The 24,204-nt window shown below is 34.1% G+C and overlaps 2 protein-coding genes and 1 long non-coding RNA gene across 3 annotated transcripts; 2 read left to right on the forward strand and 1 right to left on the reverse strand.

Moving 5' to 3' along the window:
* The first annotated feature begins 279 nt into the window (after positions 1-279).
* LOC114266547 (ruBisCO large subunit-binding protein subunit beta, chloroplastic) lies at positions 280-9,224 on the forward strand. Its single transcript, XM_082897628.1, has 15 exons — positions 280-521; positions 2,657-2,910; positions 3,000-3,125; positions 3,510-3,647; positions 3,753-3,848; positions 4,023-4,265; positions 4,381-4,615; positions 4,791-4,960; positions 5,042-5,119; positions 5,226-5,301; positions 5,411-5,511; positions 7,705-7,797; positions 7,876-7,968; positions 8,711-8,834; positions 8,943-9,224. The coding sequence occupies exons 2-15, from the start codon at positions 2,671-2,673 to the stop codon at positions 8,954-8,956; spliced, it is 1,827 nt and encodes a 608-aa protein (XP_082753754.1). The 5' UTR covers positions 280-521; positions 2,657-2,670; the 3' UTR covers positions 8,957-9,224.
* Positions 9,225-9,373: 149 nt separating this feature from the next.
* On the forward strand, positions 9,374-13,474 carry ZKT (protein containing PDZ domain, a K-box domain, and a TPR region). The gene is made up of 7 exons (XM_028207452.2): positions 9,374-10,509; positions 11,329-11,435; positions 11,742-11,836; positions 11,997-12,073; positions 12,261-12,381; positions 12,802-12,861; positions 12,992-13,474. Exons 1-7 carry the CDS (start codon positions 10,073-10,075, stop codon positions 13,133-13,135), a joined length of 1,041 nt encoding a protein of 346 aa, XP_028063253.1. The 5' UTR covers positions 9,374-10,072; the 3' UTR covers positions 13,136-13,474.
* A 600-nt stretch (positions 13,475-14,074) lies between these two features.
* Positions 14,075-18,462, reverse strand: LOC145804073 (uncharacterized). The gene is made up of 2 exons (XR_014345663.1): positions 16,982-18,462; positions 14,075-14,464 (listed from the first exon to the last, which is right to left on the reverse strand). It is a non-coding gene; the product is annotated as an uncharacterized LOC145804073 (long non-coding RNA).
* Positions 18,463-24,204: the final 5,742 nt, after the last annotated feature.

The raw sequence follows: 24,204 nt of genomic DNA on the forward strand, positions 1-24,204 counted from the left end.
AATGAAAGAAAATAGCGTCGCAAAGAAGTTGTTTAATTTTTATTTAATTTAATTTTAAATTTAAATAAAAAATTTGATTTGATTAAATTATTATTATTATTTTATAAAAATATATTTTTATTATATTTTTTCATTGAAATTATAATTTGATTAAAAAAATAATTCTATATTCATTTGATGAATATATTAAAAAAATTAAGTACTTTTTTCAATTATCAAATTAAAAAAAGTAAAGAATTAAGAGATGATATAAGACGATCTTATCTTAACAAATTAATTGGATATTTGCGATGCGCACATTTTTCCCGTGGATTATTTTTATTAAACGACGCCGTTCGTTTTCCCCTAAATTTAGTTTGCTGTAAATCAACAATCGCTCTCTCTCTCTCTCTCTCTCTCTCTCAAAAGTCACTCTCTCTCTTCTCTCAGCGCCGCCTGAGGGCTCACTGACGACTCCACTCTTAACCATCTCACGGCGACGCCTCCTCTCCTCTTACACCACCGCCTTTTTCATCACTACCGTAAGTCCTCTCCTCTCCTTCTCTCTCAGCTGAACTGTTATTGTCTCCACCACTTGAATTGTAAATCTGAACTTGTTAAATGGCAGTTGATAGAGAAGTAAAAAAATGAAAATGCATAATTGAATGATAGGTTGAAGGAGTTTCGAATCGAACTGTTAAAAGTTTACTAGAAGCAAACTGTTTACAAAATTGCTGCTTATACTCGCAACAATATTCTCAAGTGCTTATTATTCATTGTTTATTTATTTTATTTTTTTAATAATTTTTTTGATAAGCAAAAAGGGTAATATTAGTAATGTGAAATAAAAGTAAGGAAGGGCATTACTCTAAGGCCATGTTTGTTTGGGCGGACTGGATTAGCATTCCCATGACTAATAGTCCTAGGATTACGAATCCGTTGGATTATGTATCCTATCTTAACTAATAGTCAAGTTTAAAATTAATAGTCCGTACTTCAATTGTTTAACCAAATATCGGATTAATAATTTTATTGGACTATTAGTCCAATCCCAAGCTCATGTCCACCCAAACAAACATGACCTAATGGTTTTGGTCTATAATTAGGCAGGCTCTATTTTGTTTTTGTTTTTTTTATCAGCAAAAAATAAAAAAAATGAAGACATTAGATTAATAAAATGCATCAGAAAAAGAACTACATCACTGGCTGTGTGAGCATATCCCAATTAGATTGGCACGTAAACACAAACAAATCATGTGCAAACCCCAAACTTGAGACAACGCAAACCGATTCACAAGTGGTCAATAACTAGCATAATAGTACAAATTCAACCAACACAACCTAGGAGACCCAAGCAACAACAGCAACAAAAACATAGCAATAACAATAAAACAGAGGTGTTACCACCTAACTCAATCTAGGGGATTGACACTTCAAACTCCAATTTGAACAACAACTCTTATTTGATGTACTACTACTAGACAAGAATAAGAGCCCCTTGCTCAAATCCTCTGTTTGCAGCCAATCTCTACTTTACATCCTTATTTAGAGAAAACCAATTAGAGATTAGTTATTGGATTCCTCTCCTCCTTTCAGGGTTTAAAAAAAAAAACAATGCTAAATGCTCATTCTGAAAAGTTTATTTATGTACCACATACACATTCATTATGGTGTGACTCACAGCACACCAACTTCGAATTTATATCATACACTTCACTTTCAAGATATTTTAAGGTACATTTTTGGGATAAATAACGGTAGTGTTTGGTAGAGTTTTAGAATTATGATCTGAGAATATAGTTGTATTTTGAGTTTGTGAGTTTTGAAATTATGATTTGAAAAGAAAAAATTTGTTTGGTTTTGAGTTTTGAAAAGAGTTTTGAATTTTTTATGTGACATATGAAATGAGAAAAGTTATTCAGTTATAAGTTTTGAAAAGAGTTTTCAAAACTAAATTCAAAAACTTATAACTCATAACCAAACACACAACTCAAAACTCTATTGAAAATTTTATTCAAAACACATAACCAAACTATTTTTACCATTCAATTCATTTTTTTTTTGTCATTTTGGTCAAAAAAAATAATTTTTATATTTAAAAAATATCAAAAACAAATATATATTTTTTTTTCTTCCAAATAATAGGTAGCGATTGGCAATTGCAAAAAAAATTTAAAAAATACACTATTCCGGTCGACTGGCCGGATATTTGGAAGGATGACCGCGTAGACCCAAAATTCAAAAATCCTCTGCTTTTCAAAATGAAGAAGACGAAAGAGAGAGAGAGTAGCCAAATGTAAAAGAGAACTATGTGTTGAAATGTGTGGTGGAATCACATTTCCAAAACTCCATCCAAACAATGCATGCAAACGGAGAGGTAGAATTATGATTACAAAGCTGCACCAAACGCAACCAACATTTTTTCAAAATAAAATAAACCAAACCAAACCAAACCAAACCAAACCAAGCCAAGCCAAGCCAATCCTAACTCCATTTTCTCTGTTATTGCTGCTATTATGATTATTGACATTTATTATTTGTTTTGGGTAATGATTCTTCAGCTGTAGATTGATTTCTCCACCGAAGGAATATATATATTTTTTAATTTTAATTTTTTAATTTTTTTTTGATAAGTAACTCTAGGGAAGGATTATTGTTGAATTTTTTTTTCTATCAGATTTTAAAGAATAAATGGCATCAACTTTGGCTGGCATGTCTTCGGTCGGCTCCTTGGCTGCACCTAGTGCTCGTGTGACAGATAAGAGATTTGCAACTTCTTTGGACAAGTTATCATCTTTCACTTCCATATCTTCAAGCTTGTTTGGTAGGAGACAAAATGTTGCTCTGCGTAGAACATGTTCTCCCAGAATAAATGCCATGGCAAAGGAGTTGTATTTCAACAAGGATGGGTCGGCTATTAAGAAACTGCAAGTGAGTCTCTTAATGAGTTGAGGTTTATATTGTATTGAAGGTTCATGCGCATGCCATCTCTAACAATAATTTTATCCTTTTTGTGTCAGAGTGGTGTCAACAAGCTTGCGGATCTTGTTGGGGTTACTCTTGGTCCGAAGGGCCGGAATGTTGTTCTAGAGAGTAAATATGGCTCCCCAAAAATTGTTAATGATGGGGTGACTGTGGCCAGAGAGGTATACTTTATCGCAATTATTGGAAGTAATTAGTTCTCTATTGGTATAAATAGCCCATGCCATGGCTTTAAGTAGTTTGATCACTTTTCCTTGGATAGCACTGAACTCTTTTTGGAAACAATTTATTTTAGAAGCCTAGAATTGTCTGAGAGTTGGGGGCAATAGGTTTTTCCAACTTTATGAAGCCAACAAACAGCGGAAACCTTCATGGCCATGATTTTATGTACTTCAATGTCCTCACTGAAGTTTGCAATTATCTAATGGCTCAAATAAGTTGCTCAACCTGAAATTTGTCCGATTTTCTATAATGAATTCATTAATAATTTCCAATAAACCTTTTATATTGGAGGCCCTAATGTACTGTAATACTTCATTTCTTTCTAGGTCGAGTTGGAAGATCCAGTAGAGAACATTGGTGCTAAATTGGTTAGACAAGCAGCTGCCAAGACCAATGACCTGGCTGGAGATGGGACAACAACATCTGTTGTTCTTGCGCAAGGTCTTATCACTGAGGGTGTAAAGGTCTGCTTTGAAATTCATGCTGTATATCTTTCTTTGAAATCCAAAGAGCACAGCAATCAGTGATTCTGGTGTTTGCAAACTTGCTAAGTGGTATTACTTTTTCAGGTGGTAGCAGCTGGTGCAAACCCTGTTCTGATTACTAGAGGCATTGAGAAGACAGCAAAAGCTTTGGTTGAAGAGCTTAAACTGATGTCTAAAGAGGTAATGGAAAGCGGTTTCACAAATGGGTTTAATAATTAAGGCTTGAGATTAAAATTGTAAATGCTTCTGTAAATTGTCCTAAATTTTTTGGACAGGCTTATTTAAAAAGCTTGATGTCTTGGTCTCAATTTATTATAGTAATCTAGGACTTACGGACTGCAATATGAATTGTAGGTTGAAGACAGTGAACTTGCAGATGTGGCTGCCGTTAGTGCTGGGAACAACTATGAAGTAGGTAATATGATAGCTGAAGCCATGAGTAAAGTGGGTCGGAAGGGTGTGGTGACTCTCGAAGAGGGTAAAAGTGCTGAGAACAGTCTTTATGTTGTCGAAGGGATGCAATTTGATCGCGGATATATCTCACCTTACTTTGTCACAGATAGTGAGAAAATGACAGTTGAATATGAGAACTGCAAGGTAGGGATGTTAGGTTTATTTCTTGTAGTTGTAAAGAACGGCATTTATTTCTATTAGATAATAACTATGTATTTTTTGTTTTTTCGGTTTAATTATTCTTTTGGTGTTCATGCAGTTGCTACTGGTTGACAAGAAAATATCAAATGCAAGGGATCTTATTAACGTCCTGGAAGATGCTATCAGAGGTGGGTACCCAATTGTAATAGTTGCGGAAGATATTGAGCAAGAAGCATTGGCAACTCTTGTTGTGAACAAGCTTAGAGGAGCACTGAAGATTGCCGCTCTGAAAGCTCCTGGATTTGGAGAAAGAAAGAGCCAGTACCTTGATGACATTGCGATTCTGACTGGAGGTCATAGTTTTCCACCATACTATATATAACTTGAATGTTCACTCAATCTCAATTTCCCCCTCTTTCCACTGCCTCCACTAATATTTCTCCTCTTCATAACTGTAAATAGGAATGTTCTTGGGTTTGTCTGTTTCTTCCTTGTTCATGTTAAGAGATTTTTCTTCTCGATAAACAGGGACTGTTATCAGAGAGGAGGTTGGGCTTACCTTAGACCAAGCAGATAAAGAAGTCCTGGGTCATGCTGCTAAGGTTGTGCTCACCAAGGACTCAACAACAATAATTGGCGATGGGAGCACTCAGGAAGTAGTGAATAAACGTGTTGCCCAGATTAGAAATCTCATAGAGGTTTGATTTTCTCTCCCTTTGCATGCGTGACACACACATGCATATTTGCCAATGCTGACTATGCGGGGTTGGTTTAAGCAGGTTGCGGAGCAAGATTATGAAAAGGAAAAACTTAATGAAAGAATAGCAAAACTGTCTGGAGGTGTTGCTGTCATTCAGGTAATCTTTCAGTTTTAATCATATGATCTCGATTAATTCAGTTTGGTGGTTTCTGAAATAAATTTTGATTTTGTTATGTGTACTGATTTCCAATTAAATTTTGAAGGTTGGAGCACAAACTGAGACAGAGCTGAAAGAGAAGAAATTGAGAGTAGAAGATGCTCTTAATGCAACAAAGGCAAGTTCTTGATGAGACCATAGATTTCAATTCATATATGTAGTTCCTCCTCAGCTTTGTTGGTAAAACAACAACAGGTTCTAACAGTGACGTTGGGATTGGTTTTCAGGCAGCTGTCGAAGAAGGTATTGTTGTTGGTGGTGGATGCACTCTGTTGAGGCTTGCTTCAAAAGTTGATTGCATTAAGGAGAGCCTTGATAATGACGAGGAAAAGGTGATTTTATGTTTTAATTTGCCTTAGATATATCTACTGGCCAAAGTCTTATAATTAAGTTTGGGACACCTTTGCCATGTGGCAAGCCCCTCAGGCGCTATCTATGAAGCACGGACACGGACACGGACACGGACACGGACACGCGACACGACACGGACACGACACGGACACGCCGACACGTAAATTTTCAAAAAATGGGGGACACGACACGCTGGGGACACGTTCAATATGTATAATTAATTTTATTTATTATATGTCATAAAATTATTAAAAAATAAAGGTGGAAAAAATTATTAAAATTAACAAAACTAATAAAATATAATTTTATTAAAATTATCAAAACTAATAAAATATAAAATTAACAAAACATATAATTTTATTTATTATATGTCATAAAATTATTAAAATTAACAAAACTAATAAAATATATATATATATTTTCAAATAAAACATATTAACAAAACTAATTAATAAATATATATATATATATATATTCTGAAAATATAAGACATTAACAAAACTAATTAATAAATATAAATATATATATATATATATATATATATATATATATTCTGAAATAAGGCACACCATACAAAGGGGAAAAAATATAAAATGAAAATAAAAATAAAAAATAAAAGTATACTCAGACAGAGAGAGAGAGAGAAGACGTCGAGAGAGAGAGAGAGAGAAACATCGACTGACGAACGAACGAAGACCAGAAGAAGAAGGAAGAAGACCGAAGCCGAGGAAGGAAGAAGAAGGTGTACCTTACGAGCGACGACCGAGGAGCGACGACGAACGACAAGCTACGAGCAGCGACGAGCGATGACGAGCAACGGACGAGCGACTAGGTTCTCTTTCTCCTATGTTATCTTTGCCTTCTCTCTTTCTCTTTTTGTTCTCTGCTTTCTTTGATCGACTTAGGGTTTTGATCGATTTAGGGTTTTGATCGATTTAGGGCAAATATAAGTTATTTTTGTTTTTTTACAGATTGACCCCAAAAATATTTTGTAAATTCTGAAATTGACCCTAAAAATATTTTGTAAATTCTGAAATTGACCCCGTGCGTGTCCCGAAAGTGTCCACAATGTGTCCTGGACGTGTCCGGCTTCAAAAAAAAAATAAAAAATAAAAATTGGACACTCTCTAGTGCGTGTCGGACACGTGTCAACCGCGTGTCCGACACGTGTCCGACACTGGTACGGAGCCCTCGGAGAGGTGTCCGTGCTTTATAGGGCGCTATGTTGCAGCCGCTTTGGTATTCACCATCTCCACATGGCAATCCTTCCAAGGCACCGTGATGTTCCCTAGTGGACTAAATGGGTTTATATGTCCCGCCAAACTGGGGACATATAGACCACCAAGTATGGCTGCTTGGCCACTAGCGTGCTTGGCACCCTAGTTGCGAGCCAAAGCACCAAGTGAACAAGGCAAAGTATGAAGAGCCCAAGGCATGGATCACAACACTACTCAGCTGTGCCAAGCGCAGTTGCTTGGCCATAGCCCCGCTCAGTAATGCCATGGCTCTGGCTCACCCGAACGAGCTCTTGTTCAACCATGTCTCTTCTCATTCCCATAGGGTATGCTGAGGGGCAATTAGGAGCATCGCTGACCAGTGTGCCTCGCTCAGTCACTCCCACTAGGTAGCAACATGGCTTGACCCTTGGTTTGCCTCTATATTCCCTATGCCCTCACCTTCTTAGCTAGGGCTACTAATATCATGGCCATCACTTGGCATCCTAGGCTGGGAGCAGGGCCTAGGCATCCACTGCTGGGGATCATTGGAGGATTGTGGATTGGATGCTAGGATTAAGGACTCATCTAGGTTGCTTGGGTTGCCTCCCTCTTGGGGAGTAGCTCCTCCTTGACTAGTCTTAAAGAGAGAGGGCCATTGACCCATTACCTGACACCTTGAAAGAGGTATCATACCTACAGTTTGTCATGACATGATATACCCTCCTAGGTATTATACCTAACCCTACAACTCTCATGATACGGCCTCTTGAGGTTTGGTTCATGGGACACAACAACAGGCTTGATATCTCCGCTCTGTTGAGCCAAGGAGAGCTGGCGACCTGTCTATAGGTAAGCTGGCATCCAACAGTCTTGTAACTTATATAAGGAATCCATGCACATAGAACAGTACAATTAGTCTGGTTATCATCTTGCTAATTATACTTGAGTGGTTTGCAGGTTGGAGCAGATATAGTTAAGAGAGCTTTGAGTTACCCCTTGAAGTTAATTGCCAAGAATGCTGGTGTTAATGGTAGTGTTGTTAGTGAGAAGGTAATTACCTATATTATTATATCATTAAGGTGTCACGTTTTATGTTCAAGATGTCATTTTATGTTATTTTTTCTTCAGGTGCTCTCCAGTGACAACCAAAAATTTGGATACAATGCTGCAACTGGAAATTATGAAGATTTGATGGCTGCTGGAATAATTGATCCAACCAAGGTGAATTGTGACAATAGTAATTTTTTTTAAAAAAAAATTCGATTAGGTTGCATACAGTTAGAATGCTAGGGCAGGATATGTTTAAAATTATCTCACAGAAGGTGAGAAGTCAGCTGATAAACTAGGAGGTCTGAATGGTAACTTACTGTTTGCCCAACGCTTGGAATATGGAATACCTACAAGAATAAAATGATATCTGCTTCCTCGAAAGGCTGGAACTCAGTATTTGTTGGTTTGCGGGTTTTCTTCAAGGCATAGCATGTTTGGATCATTGAAAGCAAACTGGTGGATACGTATTGTCTTTAGCAGACAATATGTTTTATGCATTTAAATATGTTTATATTGCACTAACTTCAGTAGTTCGGTGGAAATTTGGAATCAAGTTATTACCAATCTTAGGTGGTCCTAAGGTTTTTGTGTTATGTTGTTATAGTAACAGGCGCATGCTTACAGACATGATTCAATTAGTGGATCAATCTTATCACAACCATTTCATTTTTTTTCTTCAAATTGTGAGGAGTGCAGTGGCTTCTTCATGTAGCTTTACATTCAGGTTGGCTGAGTTGGTTCATCCATAGTCTGTACCTGTTGTCGGGTAGGTTTAGGTAATATTGTTTTGGACCACTATTTTGGTAATGACTTTTTTAAAGCTCATGCTTTTTTATGAAGTTAGCAGGCCAGGTGAACTAAAGACGTGTGTTCCACTGACTTGGAAAAATTCTGTTGTGTTGCACTAATTCAGGTGGTCAGATGTTGTTTGGAGCATGCAGCCTCGGTGGCTAAAACTTTCTTGATGTCAGATTGTGTGGTTGTTGCGATCAAAGAGCCTGAGCCAATGGTGGCCGGGAACCCCATGGACAATTCAGGTAATAGCTGGTGATTTAAAATAAGTTGGACATTGTTTTACCTTCAGATTGTGTCTTTACTTCTCTTTGAAATGCATTTGATTCATTGCCTCCTCTTGTCTGTATCAGGATACGGTTACTAAAACTATTGTACAACGTTGTGGAGTGACGAAGGTGAAGAAAGAAACAATCCAACTTCAATTTAGTGGGTAGCAAAATTGTAGCCAAGGAGTGCTTGAGTGCTTTATTTTTTTTTTTCTGTAATTTTCATTTGTAGTCAGCCCTGGTATGGTTACTAAGAATCTGACTAGGTTAGCTTGTCAGAGTACCGGCATGTAGCAGCTTGCAGTTTGAATGTACAAGTGAAAAATAATATTGAATCTTGAGTTTAGATGAAAAAGAATTTTCACCTGTGGCCTGGTTATGATTTATGAGATAATCTTCTCAACGATTTTTATTTTTTTTAATTTTATTTTATCGATGCTTGGAGGGAAATTCGGATGATCTAATTCTAAGCTGATCGTTGAGGATTTAAGTCTGATCTAATTGGTATCATTATGTTCGGTTCGTTCGTATATGGACCTGTATGAGTCGCTTGCTTCCACTTCATGCATTGAGATCCTTGTATTTTGTGAAGAAATTTTCTTCAGGGGCATTTAGAACCCTTCAATAATGAGTGGGATAAGAAACTTTATGCACCTATTTTATTCCATAACTTAAATAGAAAATTTTAAAGCTTGCCTAAGTGCAGACTTAACTGATGTTATATTGCATTGCATGTAGCAAAAATTGAAAAAAAAAAAAAGAAGAGAAAATGTCAGTGACCTGAACTCATCCCGGAACATGCATGATGATATAGTGTCAGCTCGCTGTGATGTAGCCACGTGTCCCCGCTATGATTTTATTTCAAGAACAACGAATATACTCAGATCAGACCACAATTTTAGCCCACCCAGAAATTTACACGTGGCTGAAAATAGGTGAGCTGCATACTGTTAATCAGAGCCACTTGTCCACTCGCGTTTGTTATCTTTTGCAGACTAATCTCTGTCCTTCCCTCCCCAGACCCAAAAAAAGAAAAAGTCTATTATCAACAAATGGGCACTCACTCAACTCAACTTAATTCAATGATCTTCTTCTTCTTCTCTCAATTCTGACCTCAAAATCAGCAAAACACATACACAGAGACAGAGAGAGAGAGAGAGAGAGAGAGGGGCAGAGAAAAAGAGAGAGAAGTAATTATTAGTAACCACTCAACCATGTCTATTATAGCTCCAAGTAGCTACACATCGCTCTGTTCTTCCCCACCATTGGCAAGATCAAACCCATCAGCAGCAGCAGCATCAGCAAAGGCATACCTATCTCTGTCACCCCAATTTGTGAAATCTGTATCCAGAAATCTCTCATTTCTGAGCAATTCAATAAGTTTCTGCAATACCTTCCATTTGGAAAAACCAACTTCAATATTGATGGTTAGAGCATCGGAAACAGAGGCCAAGACATCATCATCGAAATCGGAGAGTGAAGGTGAGAAGGAAGATGAAGCTGAAGAGTATGAGGTGGAATTGGTGCAGCCATATGGGTTGAAGTTTAGAAAAGGCAGAGATGGTGGAACTTACATTGATGCCATTGGTGTTGGGGGATCAGCTGACAAGTCTGGCATGTTCACTGTTGGGGATAAAGTACTTGCCACCAGGTATCTCTCTCTCTCTCTCTCTCTCTCTCTATATATATATATGTTCTTATATACTAGTAGTATATGAAATTGCATGAATATATGCAAATTTTAGGAAATTTTAATTTGTTTTTCAGTGTAATTCATTTTTTCGGAAGATTTATAATTTTAGCAGTCATTCTTCTGTTTATTATGTGGTATATCGACCAGAATAATGATTTATTGGTCAAGATTTGGTTTCTTCATCATGACTAATATCTTAGAAAGTTTGTCAGTTTGCCCAATTTAAGTATGCCATTCACACATTTCATGTTGGGTCGATGACTTGATAAGTACTGTTCACTCAAATACTAGGTCGAATGGGGTTTAGGGGCCTCCCCCAAGAGGGAGGGCCGTTCAGGGGCCGAAATTTTTTGGGTCATTTCGTAATTCTCATCTTGCTTCCGTATAACCTAATTCTATACTTATAAATAGATGAGCGGCGCCTCTTTTAGGTTAAAAGAGTTGTGTTTTTTCTGATCATAATGAAAACCGCAGCAGCTGTGGGTGATCATGTAATCCTTGTGTTGTTGTGTGGGTGATTTGTTTTTTCTTTTTTGTTTATTATTTCACCAATCTTGGTTAGGAAGCGTCAATTCCTAACATTTCAATTACCTACATACCAATTTTTAACATATGTATGATGTGTATGATTTGATTTGAGGCATATATGATATTATCTTAAGCCTTTTGGGGAAGAAAAAAAAAATTTGTGATTGGGTGCATATCCATGCATGGTTGAGCGAGTAGAGTAGAGAATGTGAGGTAGCTGACCAAGTAGTAGTTGTGAAATGTACGCAGTGCAGTGTTTGGAGAAGAAATATGGCCAGCTGCTGAATATGGGAGAACGATGTACACCATCCGACAGAGAGTTGGCCCATTACTTATGAAAATGCAGAAAAGATATGGTTAGTTAGTTCTTCCAGAAACTGTTTTTCACTTTTAACATTATAATCATCTTAATTTTTTGATTCGAGATTGATTGAGGTACGTGCACTGATTCAGATTTACATTAGCCCACTTGAACTTCAAAAAGAGAGAGATTACATTTACGGACGACATGATTATATTGCTCAGTCAAAATTATTCCATAGTTCACTTCATTCATGGTCCTAATTGAACTTATGAATTTTGTATGTAGTATGCCATTTTGAAATTGTGAATCGATTATTTTTATCTTTATTTTTTTATTGTTTATTTTACACGGTTTGCAGGGAAGATGGATGAAACAGGTGAGCTTACAGAAAAGGAGATTATCAGAGCCGAGAGGAACTCTGGTGTAATTAGTAATAGAGTGAGGGAAATCCAAGTGAGTAGAGCATATCCTATCCATCCTAAAACTCATGCTGAAGTTGCACAGTGCAATTCATGTTTCCTATGCTTTTATATTCATTACTTTTTCATGTGAGACAAGTTTTTGAGCTGTTCAGTGTTTGATTAGTATAGTGTCAAACTTGTAATTGATTCAGATGCAAAATTATTTGAGGAAGAAAGAGATGAAAGAACAGAGAGAAAATGACCTCCGTCAAGGGCTGCAGCTTTACAAGTGAGCCTTTTTATTGGTCAAATTTTATATTCTTTGGCTCTGTTTTTGTTTTGTTCAACACCTCTTTCTCTCTCTCTCTCTCTCCACACACATAAAGAGACTTATTTGCCTATACTGGCCTGAGATGCCTTTGGGGATCATTTGTTACCTTCCAAACACCTTCTGTGTCATAATAAATTGGATGCAGGAATGCAAAATATGAAGAAGCACTGGAAAAATTTGAGTCTGTGTTGGGGACAAAACCAGATCCAAACGAAGCTTCGGTAGCAAGTTACAATGTTGCATGTTGCTATTCTAAACTTAATCAGGTAGTGTATTTATAGTTTCAAAGCAATGGTTATGTGGTTACACCATTACTTTACTTACGCCTAACAACTCTATTAAGCCATTTCCTTATGCTAACATTTTGGCATATATAACTGATCCCAACCCAACAACCAACTAGCATGCCTAATCTTTATCTTCTCTCACCAGTATGATCATACACTTGACACCTCTGTCTGTCTACCCAAAATTGATTAGAACCTGAAAACTTAAACTGATCTCCTCGATTTTTATTTGGTTACAGTTGACCATTTTACTTTTATTGATATTCCATGTCTGGCATGACCAAACTATACAAAAAAACAAATATAATTACAATTTGTGGTAGTCTCTACAAATTACTTGTAGCTGATTGATAATTCATATTTTGCCTTTTTTTCTTTCTGTGGTTGTTGCTGTTTCAGATACAAGCTGGACTTTCTGCACTTAAAGATGCCTTAGAAGCAGGATTTGAAGATTTCAAGGTAAAATGAATAGTACCATATAACTTTTCAGTGGTTTGTTTTAATTTTAAATTCTGATTCCAAGAGCTATCTGAAATGGTTAACTTACCATATATGTGTGCGTATATATATATATATATATATATCACAGAGAATCAGGACAGACCCTGATCTAGCTAACATCAGGAAATCTGAAGAATTTGAGCTACTTATGAAAAGGTTTGATGAATCTTTTATCAATGAGAATGCCATCAATGCCATCAAGTCTTTGTTTGGGATATTCGACAAGAAATAGAGAGCCATGGAAGTCAATTCCCACCTTGAAAGATCCGACTCTGCAATTGTGCTCGAGAGATTGCAACTGAACTGACATGAGCACGAGTTTTGGGCCCTCCTTGATCATCATCTGGAGTTTCATACAGATATGGCTTTTGGTTTAGTTTATAATAGAAACTTTAGCTCAGGATAAATTTTGAAAGAAGTTCAAAATATTTATTTTATTTTATTTTTATTTTAATTTTTTTTGTTGATTGCTTTCTAAAATAGTATATTCAGTCAGATTCTATATCGAGTGTAATTAAATTATCTGGACAACAGTGTTGAAGAAATATAATTAATTAATCATTTCATGAAACACTGACTGACTTTGGACTCTTGAATTGAAGGAGCAAAATATTGAATCACCACATCCACTTTATTAGATTTAGAAATTAGAACATTAATGTATGTATTCAGTCCAGACTATACCCGTCATCAGGAACAAACTGAACATATCCTGCATTCAACAGACTTGCTGGTGAGACACCAGCAAGTTTAATTTGGTGATTTTGAGAGAGAGAGAGAGAGAGAGAGAGAGAGAGAGGACTTGTCAGGCATCCAAGTCATGTCGCTCAATCATACCAACACTTGCAAAGCTACATCAACTCACTTCTACTCTGAACGTGAGCCAACACCTACCAAGCTCTTGGGTCAAATTCCAACGGATGGACAAATGCACACAATGAATGATCCAAAAGATCGCTTCATACTATGCTCATATATATAACAGAGGTTTTACGCTGAATGCAAATTCAGGTGTCATGTCCATAGGAACTGCCACTGCCACAGGAAGGAGGCCTAGATCAAGGAGTCGAAGGTTTTACATGGGAAGGAATTGGATTTCCACTCAGCTTCTTGTTGTCAATATCAATCATATATATGTTGCTCTCTATTTGGTCCCAACAAAACTGCCAAATTGCCTCAGCTTCCGTCAAGGGAGAATATCAATTAATAAAACTATTCTGATATTACAGCAGAGAAGGAATGATAAAATAAATAAATAAATAAGGAAAAAAGAAGAAAAGATTAACAAGTAGTGCAGTTTTCATTCTTGGTAGAAGAATCAACATAGCTGTAAAAAGAAACAATAGCCTCTCTTTCTTACAAAGGGATCCCATCCCAAGTCTCAGCCAAATCAAACTGTTGTCGTAGAAAAATTCTTAAATTTGAGAGCTGAGGACCCGCAGCAAAGAATATATATATCTGAAGATGCAACAAGTAACTTGTTTTTCTGGTTAAGCAGCGTCAAAGAATTATACAAACACAGCTTCGATTCTCATGTTTGTTGTTGGTGTCTCTTGTATCACTGTTGATAAAATGAAGCCAAAAGATAAAATCATAATTAGATTATAGCTGAAAAACAACCTTCTCAATGAGAATGAAGGTAATGTGCTTTCAATAGCAACAATTAATAAATTTTGACACGTTCTGAGACAGCCTCTTTTCAAATGTGTCAATGGTAACTAGTTTCTTTCCTGATTGCCTTTTGGTTAAAGACAAAAAGGAAAATTGGAGACGGATTTTCCACAAGTCATAATTCAACCACATGGATTTATGACGGAGGTGAACCATGTACCAGGATCCTCAACTATTAGATATAGATTATATGATGGTTAATTAGATTCTTGTGAAAACCAGATGGGTGACTTTATCTGTGAAAAATTCATGAGATTGCTTCCCACTTGCTCTAAGAGAATTACAAAGGGATTTCATGGGTAGATGGCCAGAAATAAACTGGTCTGCTTTCAATTATCTACGAAGGTGAGATAAAAAATACATACCATCAAACTATAGTTTTCATGACAAATTCTGAGCTATACCAAGAAGCATGTCTGACTTTGCTGTATCAAGTTAAGTTCTCAGACAACAGGAAAGTGACGGAGAATCACTTCCAGGCCTTAAGTTAGGGAACTGTCTGATAAGGTAGAAGAGAGAGGAGGTGCTTTCTCACGACATCATTAGGGGTACATCCTATAGATATTGAACAGCTGCATTTAGAAAGGAGAAACTAATGATCTACCCCTATAAATGTTTTTAGAAAAGGAAACAGGGGCCATCGTTATAAACAATTGTATAGATATTTACGTTCACTATGCTAACAAATTATCAGGACTCAAGAGTCCATTTTGCCCAACCACCAAAATTAACTATGCATGAACTCCCATATATTCTTTTTCCTAATCAAAAAGAAAAATAATATCCTATTTTTCTTCTTTGTCAAATCAATAAAAAAAACGCCTAATTAGTACACATTAATGTGTGTTTGGCATGGGAAGATTAGGTACACACCTAACCTTTGGCATAGTGTACAAAGTAGTTGTCCCGACACTCGAACACATAACCTGAAGGTTATTAAGCCAATGTTTTACCATTGAGGGTTCTTTGTTAAATCAATACTTCTTATAATTTTGTACCATGGCTCATTAAGTTTCATCTGAAAGATAATTGAGGATGGTACAAATGGTGGATATTTTCTTCCTTCTATGAAGTCATGCCAACAGGTTAAACAAGTACAGGAGAAAGGATCACAATGCTTATGGTCAAATGAAACATTCTTCCTGAAAGAGGGCTGGGAGAGAGAGGATAAAAAACAAAAATAAAAAACATTTTTCAGCATTTGAGCAAACCCATTGGAGTTACGTCCATCAATTTTATTACAGAGATCCAAATGAGCGCATAAGACACGAGTCACTCTGAAGAATTATTGGGCTTATGAGAATGAAATATGTAATTTGAAAAGAAAAGTCAGTCCGACAAAATTTTTCTTGACAGAAAAATTGGGGGATGCCTCCTCAAGATTGGGTATGTATCCCTACCAGTTGTTATGCCCCTTGGCCTTGGGAAGGAGTATTCATGATTGGCGTATGACCATTGGAGTTTGCTGTGCGAACAGAGTTTACATTACCCTAGAGGCCAAACCCTCCAGAGTTCTAGGATTCCAAATATGATCTTTGGACACTCTACAAAGAAATTCGCTAACAGGCTTGGAAATTTCTATTCACCCAAAAAAGGCTTGGAAATTTCTACTAACAAACTTCACCACCATTATATAATACCCTTGTCATGCTTCTTTCTTTCATCAGTCAAAATATTCTTCTTCAGCTGTAAATATTTTCTAATTTTTGCTTCTTTTGTTTAGGACTAGTTTTGAAGAGATTCAAATTTCTAACTAATGCTCCAACAACCTCTATGGTAAAGTGTTTACTCAGTATTACTGCTAGAAGAACTCACTCCACTTGACCAATCATATTACCCCATTTTCAATTGCATAATTTCCATAAATAACTCATTAATTTGTTTTCTATGTATGGCTACCAAGCTATCTCAGATGTATTACAATTTCCCACTCAGTAATATCCAACACATGAAATCCGAGATTTCAAATTAAGCAAGCATCTTCACAGTAGGATTTCTATCCCACTTTACCGGCATGTGTTTCTGCTGGGTTCTTTAGCATTTGACATTTACAAATTAGCTAGCTCTCTCTCTCTCTCTCTCTCTCTTGCAGGCAATGTGAGTTGTCTTATAATTTAATTCATTATCTTTCCTTTTTCCCAATTTCTGGATGTCAATTCTTATGTATCTTTCCTAATGAATCTTTCTTCTTCTTTTTCAATTTGCCTACATCCTACCTATATATTGCAATTGAAGACAGACGATTATAAGGTGAGATTAATTTATTGACTTAATCTAAAATCACTAACTCCATGGGCATGAGTCACAATTAGTGCAGAAATAAATCCCAATTGACCAAAAGAAGAATAAATACAAAGAAACAGAAATGTCAGAAACCAAATTGAGAGAGAGAGAGAGACCACCTCACCTGGATTCAAATTCTTTGATCTCAACAAGTTCTTTCCCCATGTTGTCAATCCATTGTACTTTCTTCTTTTCAACCTCTTTGTGCTCGGCACACGGCTTCCTGATACAGCTTTTGAGAGGATTCTCAGCTTGTTGTTGTTGTTGTTGTTGATTCCCATCTGATTCTGAACTGGCTTCCTTAGCCTCAGTGGCCTCACCACCACCTCCAGATAGTTGATGAGAGGTGGTATCATGATGAGTAACAACAGACACAAGTGTTGAAGTAACATGTGGAAGTGGGGTGTTTTCCAATTTCAATGGCCCAGGAGGAGTGTACAGATGAGCAGCAGCAGAGGAGGGTTTGCAAAAGCAAATGAATGGAGGACAGTGGATATTGCACAACAAAACCCTCATCAAAAAAAAAACAAAACAAAACAAAACAAACAAACAAAAATACTTTACTTACTTTGCTTCTTCTTCATTGACACATAACAACAAACAACAACCACTCCTCATTTCTTTCCAACAACTATAACAAGAATCAAGAAACACAAATCTCTAAATTACTATATGACTTCAAATTCCCTTCATTTTCTTAGGCAAAAATTCTATATAGGAATTTCAAAAGAAAAAATTATTAACATATTGACAGAAACTCTTGTCAATTTTGACACCCCACAACAGAAACAAAAAAGAAGAGAGAAGCAAAAGTCATATACACGACCAGCAAACCAAGAAAGTATATTAGTACTAAACTAAAGTTTGAAAAAAAAATACCCAGAATCCAAAATCTTACAAAACACTAGTAAAAATTGAGGACATTTATTGCTCACTGATTTTGAGTAATTGGTAAAGAAGAAAATCAAAAATGTTTTCCAAACGAAGAGATGATAGATGAATCCTAGAAAGCTCACAGAATGTTATAATGTTGAATTATTCTCAATCTAAAGCGAAATGGGTACCCCTCCTTCTCAAACAAACGTCATAAAAAATAAAATTAAAAAAAATCATATATTATCAAGAAGAGAAATCTCTCTGATTTTCTTTTCAAGTTTTTGTCAGGAAAGACAAGATACACGTAATCTTGTCTCTAATAATTAAAAATAATAAAAGATTGGAAAATGACCATCCTACCCTCTCTGAGGAGTGAGAACTTTCATTAACAACCTCACAACTGTCAAATCAAAATCGGAAAATTGGAGGGTAGAATAGAGGATCTACTTTTATCAAAGAGCTGACATTTTTAGAATTTTTAAAAAAAAAAAAGAAAAGAAAAAGGAAAAGTCTACGGCAGATACAGAAGCCTGTTTGTTACTGCTCATTGTTAAAAATTGATATTAAAAAATTAAAAGTAAAAAAATATCTGTATCCTAATTTATAACTAATTAAACAATTTAATATAAAATTTTAATTAAAATAAATTATAATCAACTCATTTAACTATAATAAAGAGTCCCATACTCTCATTTGAATTACAATGATGAACAGTTTCACAATCCCAATGGTTGTGGTTAGCATTTCCTAAACAATATTATACTCCAACAATGATTCATCCCATTAAAAATATCATCACTAATAGCACTAATGCATTAAAAAAGTAAAAAAAAAAAAAAAAAATACAACTCCAAGACCAAAACATCACATCATTAATGACGAGACCCACTACCACCTAATTAGTAGGAGCACTAATTAGTGCTCCCAAGCATTTTTCATTATACTCTACACACTACCTTTTCAAATTTAAAGCTGCTTTCCTTACCAACTAACCAACATCTAATCAAAGCTGTCTATGAAGGGGACCAAAAACAAAAATAAAAACAAAAATTTACCACGTAAAGGTAGTTTCACAAAATTATTACAAATTCATGAAAATATTAGGTAGCGTTTGGTAGAATTTTGTAAATGTGATTTGAGAGTATGAGTTGTATTTTGAGTTTGTGTGTTGTGGAGTTATGATTTGAGTGTAGAAAATTTGTTTGGTAAAGAGTTTTGAAAATAGTTTTGGAAAAGAGGTTTGATTTGAGTGGGGAATTATTGATGTGACATTTGATATGTGATACAAAAATTTACAACTCATAACTAAACATACAATTCAAAATTATTTTAAAACACATAAAAAATTAAAAAAATTTCAGAAAATATTTTTTCCGATTATATAAATCAATTGCAAAAAAAAAAAAAAAAAAAAAAATTACTGTTCCGGACAGCCGGCCGGTCAACCGGCCGGACGACCGGCCGGACGTCCCCTTAGCAAAAATTTTGAAAAAAAAAACAGAGCAAAAGAGCGGCTGAGACAGATTTGGTACAGAGCTCTCAGCAGAGCTTTTGAAACGTGATTACAAAATCCTAAACAAACATCATACTGAAACACAGGTGTAGAATCACGTTTCAAAAGCACAACCAAACACAACCTTAATGATTTTAATTATTAATATTTATAAATTTTATCTTTAATTTGTAATTAACTTTTAAAATACCCACTAAATTGTTATTTTCCTTAAAAAAATCCAATAAACTCCAATATATTTATTGTACATTTGTTCCTATCTTACAAGTATAATGAATGCTTCCGTTTGGGAAGTGGGTTGGCTTTTTGGCTTTTTGGCTTTTTTGACTATTTTAGCCTGGGCTAAAAAGCTTGGTTTGGGAAGTGGGTTGGCTTTTTGACTTTTTGGTTTTTTTGACTTTTTTTGTGAGAGAAGAATGTAATGATTATAGGTTGGATGTGATGTTTTGTTTGTTATAGCTAAAATAGCCTATTTTATTTTTTGTGGCTAAAATAGTCAAAAAAACCTGAAAAAGCCCTTGCCAAACATAAGCTTAATAATAAAAAAAGTTTAACGATGGCAGGATGAGAACTAATATAAAGATCATAAAAAGATTGAGGTCAATAAGATGGTACAAGACAAGAACATATGCATACATAAAAGACAAAATAATGCTGAATATAGATTGTTGGGGGTATCTTTTGATGTAACGCAAACCTAAGAGCAAGTTTAGGGGATTATTATTAAGCTCGTTAGAATCTTTTTTTTAATTATTTTATAGCGCAAAATCATATAAATACATTTCATTAAATTTAATTATTGACTAACTATTTTGCTTGAATATCAAACCACTAATTATAAGTAACTACGGAAAGAAGACTCAATAAATGAAATAAAAAATAGAGAGCTTGTAAGAGAATGTATTTAAAAAGATGGTTTGTTAAAATTGAAAAATAGTCTTTTAAGTAAAATTTAACTAAAAATTTGACTATTTTGATCCAAATGCTCTTAGCCAACCTTATTTCAAATATACATGCTTTTTGATTTTTTGACTATTTTAGTCAAAAAAATACAAAATAGACTTTTTAATCTAATAAGACAAAACATTACATCCAACCCATAATCATTTCATTTTTTCACTCACAAAAATAAAAATAAAAACCTATCACAAACGAGACATTTTAGCATCAGATTAAAAAAATTAAAAAATTAAAAAGTCAACTCACATTCCAAACGAACTCATAAAATTATTCAATATGTTGGAGTAGCATGGTGAATGTACACACCGTATTCAAAAGTATTATATCAAAATATTGAGTTTGTATACATTTATTACTCCTACTGCATAAATAATTAAAATACAAATTTACTAACATTTAAAGTAATTATATAAATCTTTTTAAAAAATGTAGATATATCGAAGTTATAAAAAATCTATATTCAATATATGTTATTTTGTTTGCATATGATTTTTATATTTTTCCTAAATAAAAGGTGTGGATCGAAATATCCTCATGTTGCTTTAATTTTTTATTATTATTTGGGATCTTCCTTTTTTCATTTTGAAACATTATAAGTAATTATGTTTAACATTGTTGATTAAAAAGGATTTTGTTAAGGTTAACAAGGCTCTAATAAATAAATAAATAAATAATGAAAAAGATACCTTACGTTTCTTTTGTGCAATGATTAGCTAGCCATGAAGGCTTCTCAAGTTGCTTCACATGTGGGTTCATTCCAATGATACTGCCTGAAGTTCTCTGAGGAATTTATGAACTTGACCCCAAAGAAAACATTGTGAAGAATTGTTTTAATAGAGTTGTAACCATGAATCATATTTGAGTGTTGTATTTAGATATAATTTTTAAAAATTAATTTTATATTTATGTTTGATAACTCTTTTCAGAATATGGATAGTAGACAACATACTTGAATTTTGAATTTTGAAATTTGGTCTATCCGGTCATCCTCTCAGACATTATCCTAGACAGTTTTTGAATTTTTGGGTATACTTAGTCGTTCTGCCAGACATTTGATCAGTTGACCGGAGCAATTTTTTTTTTTTTTTTTTTTTTTTTTTTGCAACTGTTATGTGAAAAAAAAAATTAAATAAATTTTTTCAATAATTATTTTTAGAATTGAATTTTAAAAAGAGCTTGGTTATGAGTTTTTAATAGAATTTTGAGTTGTGTGTTTGGTTACGCGTTATTAGTTTTTGAAAATTTTGAAAACCCTTTTTAAAACTCATACTCAAACAATTTTTCTTATTTTAAAACTCATTTAAAAAATTCAACACTCAGGGTTGTTTGGAATGTCCTAAATAAGTGCACTTTTTGACTTTTTGGACTAAAAAGTTGAGGAAAAAATATGGTTGTTTGGGTTAACTTTTTGACTTTTTATGGAAAAATGTGTATTAAAAAATTATATAAATTAGTGTGTAGGGGAAAATTAGGATTAGGAATTGTGCAGCCATACTTTTTGACTTTTGGTGAATAGTGATAATTTTTTAACTTTTTGACTTTTTGGCTTTTTGGGCACATGCCAAATTTGGCCTCAATTCAAAATTCAATTCAAAACTCTTTTCAAAACTCATAACCAAACAAATTTTCATTTCAAATCATAATTCCAAAACTCACAAATTCAAAATACAACTCTATTCTCAAATCATAATTCTAAAACTCTACCCAACGCTACCAAAACTAAGGGGGTGTTTGGTGTGGATTATAAAATGTGATTATAGCTTATTTTAATTTGGGAATCTGTGCTAGACTGTTTGGTGTAACTTCTGTTTACAGTTTTTTAGGCAGAAATAACTTAAATAAGCTGAGAAAAACTGATTATTTAAAAGTTAGAGAATGGGTGTTTCTGCTTACAGCTTTCTGATTATCAGCTTTTAGCTTCTAATAATCCACACCAGTCATCTCCTAAGTTTTCTTTTAGGATGTGGGTTAGGTCTTTTTTTTTTTGTTTTTTTTGTTTTTTTAGCTTGAGGCTAAAAAGTCTCATGTGGGATGAATTTTTTGACTTTTTTGAGAGAAAAAATGAAATAATTATGATTTGGATGTGACATTTATCTTATTAATTTTTTAGACTATTTTATCTTTTTTGGACTAAAATAATCTGAAACCAACGTCTCAAACATAGCCTAAAGACAAAATTTTAAAGATGAAAAAAATATAAATAGATAAAAAAAAAATGTGCATATTTTTATTATAATTTTTTTATTAAAAAAAATCATATTTTTGTATAAATATTTTACTTTTTAAATGTATCTAAAATAAGTACATTTAGAAAATAAAAATAAGTTGATTAAAATATGAATTAAAAAGTAATTTTCAAAAACCAAACCAAACAAATTAATTTCTTAGAGCATTCCTAACACTTACTCTCTCTTTTTTTATTTTATTTATATCAAATTTAAGTCAAGATTTTTGGGTTAGAAACTTCATCTGATACAAGCATTCCAACGCTAAATTTTCAGTTTTCATCAAACAACTGATCAATCGAGAGGACAACTGGAAAGATGTTCAAGTGGTCGCCCAGCTTAGAGTAAATTTTCTTCAAATTTTTCACAATCTGATCATCCAGCCAGTTGTCCGGTCGATCATCCACCAACGGTCATTTGTGGAATTAATGAAAGGTTAAACGCTCTCTTTATTTGATAAAAAAAAAGTAGGACTCCCTTTATTTGATGCTAATTTAATGAAATGGTCGGAACACCTTTTACCAAATTTTCATCAAATTTGATGAATGATGTAAGTCTGGATTGGAGATGGTGTTAGAGAGATAATAATTTACTCTTTTTTTGAGGGGAATAATTTTTATAATCACAAAAGGCAATTAGTATTTTAAGCAAAACTCAGCAATATATTTGTAATTTATCCTAAATAAAATAATAAGTATAGTATGTTATAAAAATAGAGTAAATTACACCGACCGCTTTTGGGGTTTAGGAAAAATATAATAAATCTCATAATTTTAATACAAATTACTTTGATTTTCCCTAATGTTTTAATTTATATCACACTTAATCTCATTTTCATCAATAATTTATTAGTCAAATGTATAAAAAATTTATATTGTTATATCTTTTACACTAATATATATGTATATATATATTATTCTTGTATTTTTATATCAACTACATAAATTCTAAGGGATTTTTTTTTTAGGTCCCTAGTATTAAGATTTTATAGCATAAAGGACACTCAATATTTTCATAATGTCTAAGGTCCCTCAACATCAATCTAGAAAAAATTCGATCCAGAGAATTTCTCTAGACAGATCACAGAGAAAATTTCAAATTTGTCTAGACAAATCACAAAGAAAATTCTAAATTTCTCTAGATAGTGCTCTGCTTCTTGATATTAGTCCTCCAAGGGTGGTGATATAATCCAGAGATCCAATACCTATTAATTCAATCTACACTCTGTAATTCATGGACTAAACACATGGATTCCAAATTTCAATATAGAGAAAATTAAATGAACACCCAGAGAAAACTGAACATTTCAATCTAGAGATCAATACCTATTAATTTCAATCTACATTCTATAATTCATGAGGGTAGTGATATAATCCAAAGATCCAGTACCTATTAATTTAGTACTTATTAATTCAATCTACACTCTGTAATTCATGGACTAAAACATGGATTCCAAATTTCAATCCAGAGAAAATTAAATGGACATCCAGAGAAAATTGAACACCCAGAGAAAATTTCAATCCAAAGAAAATTGAACATTTCAATCTAGAGATCAGTACCTATTAATTTCAATCTACACTCTGCAATACACGAGAGTAGTGATATAATCCAAAGATCTAGTACCTATTAATTCAGTACCTGTTAATTCAATCTACACTCTGTAATTCATGGACTAAAATATGGACTAAAACATGGATTCCAAATTTCAATCCAGAGAAAATTGAATTAACACCCAGAGAAAATTTCAATCTAGAGAAATTCAGAATAAATTGA

The sequence above is a fragment of the Camellia sinensis genome, chromosome 12 (assembly GCF_055761805.1).
Source record: "Camellia sinensis isolate YWXY chromosome 12, ASM5576180v1, whole genome shotgun sequence".
In the NCBI taxonomy this organism is placed as follows: Eukaryota; Viridiplantae; Streptophyta; class Magnoliopsida; order Ericales; family Theaceae; genus Camellia; species Camellia sinensis.

Coding starts and splice junctions, on each gene's coding strand:
- LOC114266547 (XM_082897628.1), top strand. CDS start 2,671: ATGGCATCAACTTTGGCTGGCATGTCTTCGGTCGGCTCCTTGGCTGCA. Junction 3,849..4,022: donor TTAAACTGATGTCTAAAGAG/GTAATGGAAAGC, acceptor TATGAATTGTAG/GTTGAAGACAGTGAACTTGC. Junction 7,969..8,710: donor GAATAATTGATCCAACCAAG/GTGAATTGTGAC, acceptor GCACTAATTCAG/GTGGTCAGATGTTGTTTGGA.
- ZKT (XM_028207452.2), top strand. CDS start 10,073: ATGTCTATTATAGCTCCAAGTAGCTACACATCGCTCTGTTCTTCCCCA. Junction 10,510..11,328: donor GATAAAGTACTTGCCACCAG/GTATCTCTCTCT, acceptor AAATGTACGCAG/TGCAGTGTTTGGAGAAGAAA. Junction 11,436..11,741: donor GAAAATGCAGAAAAGATATG/GTTAGTTAGTTC, acceptor CACGGTTTGCAG/GGAAGATGGATGAAACAGGT.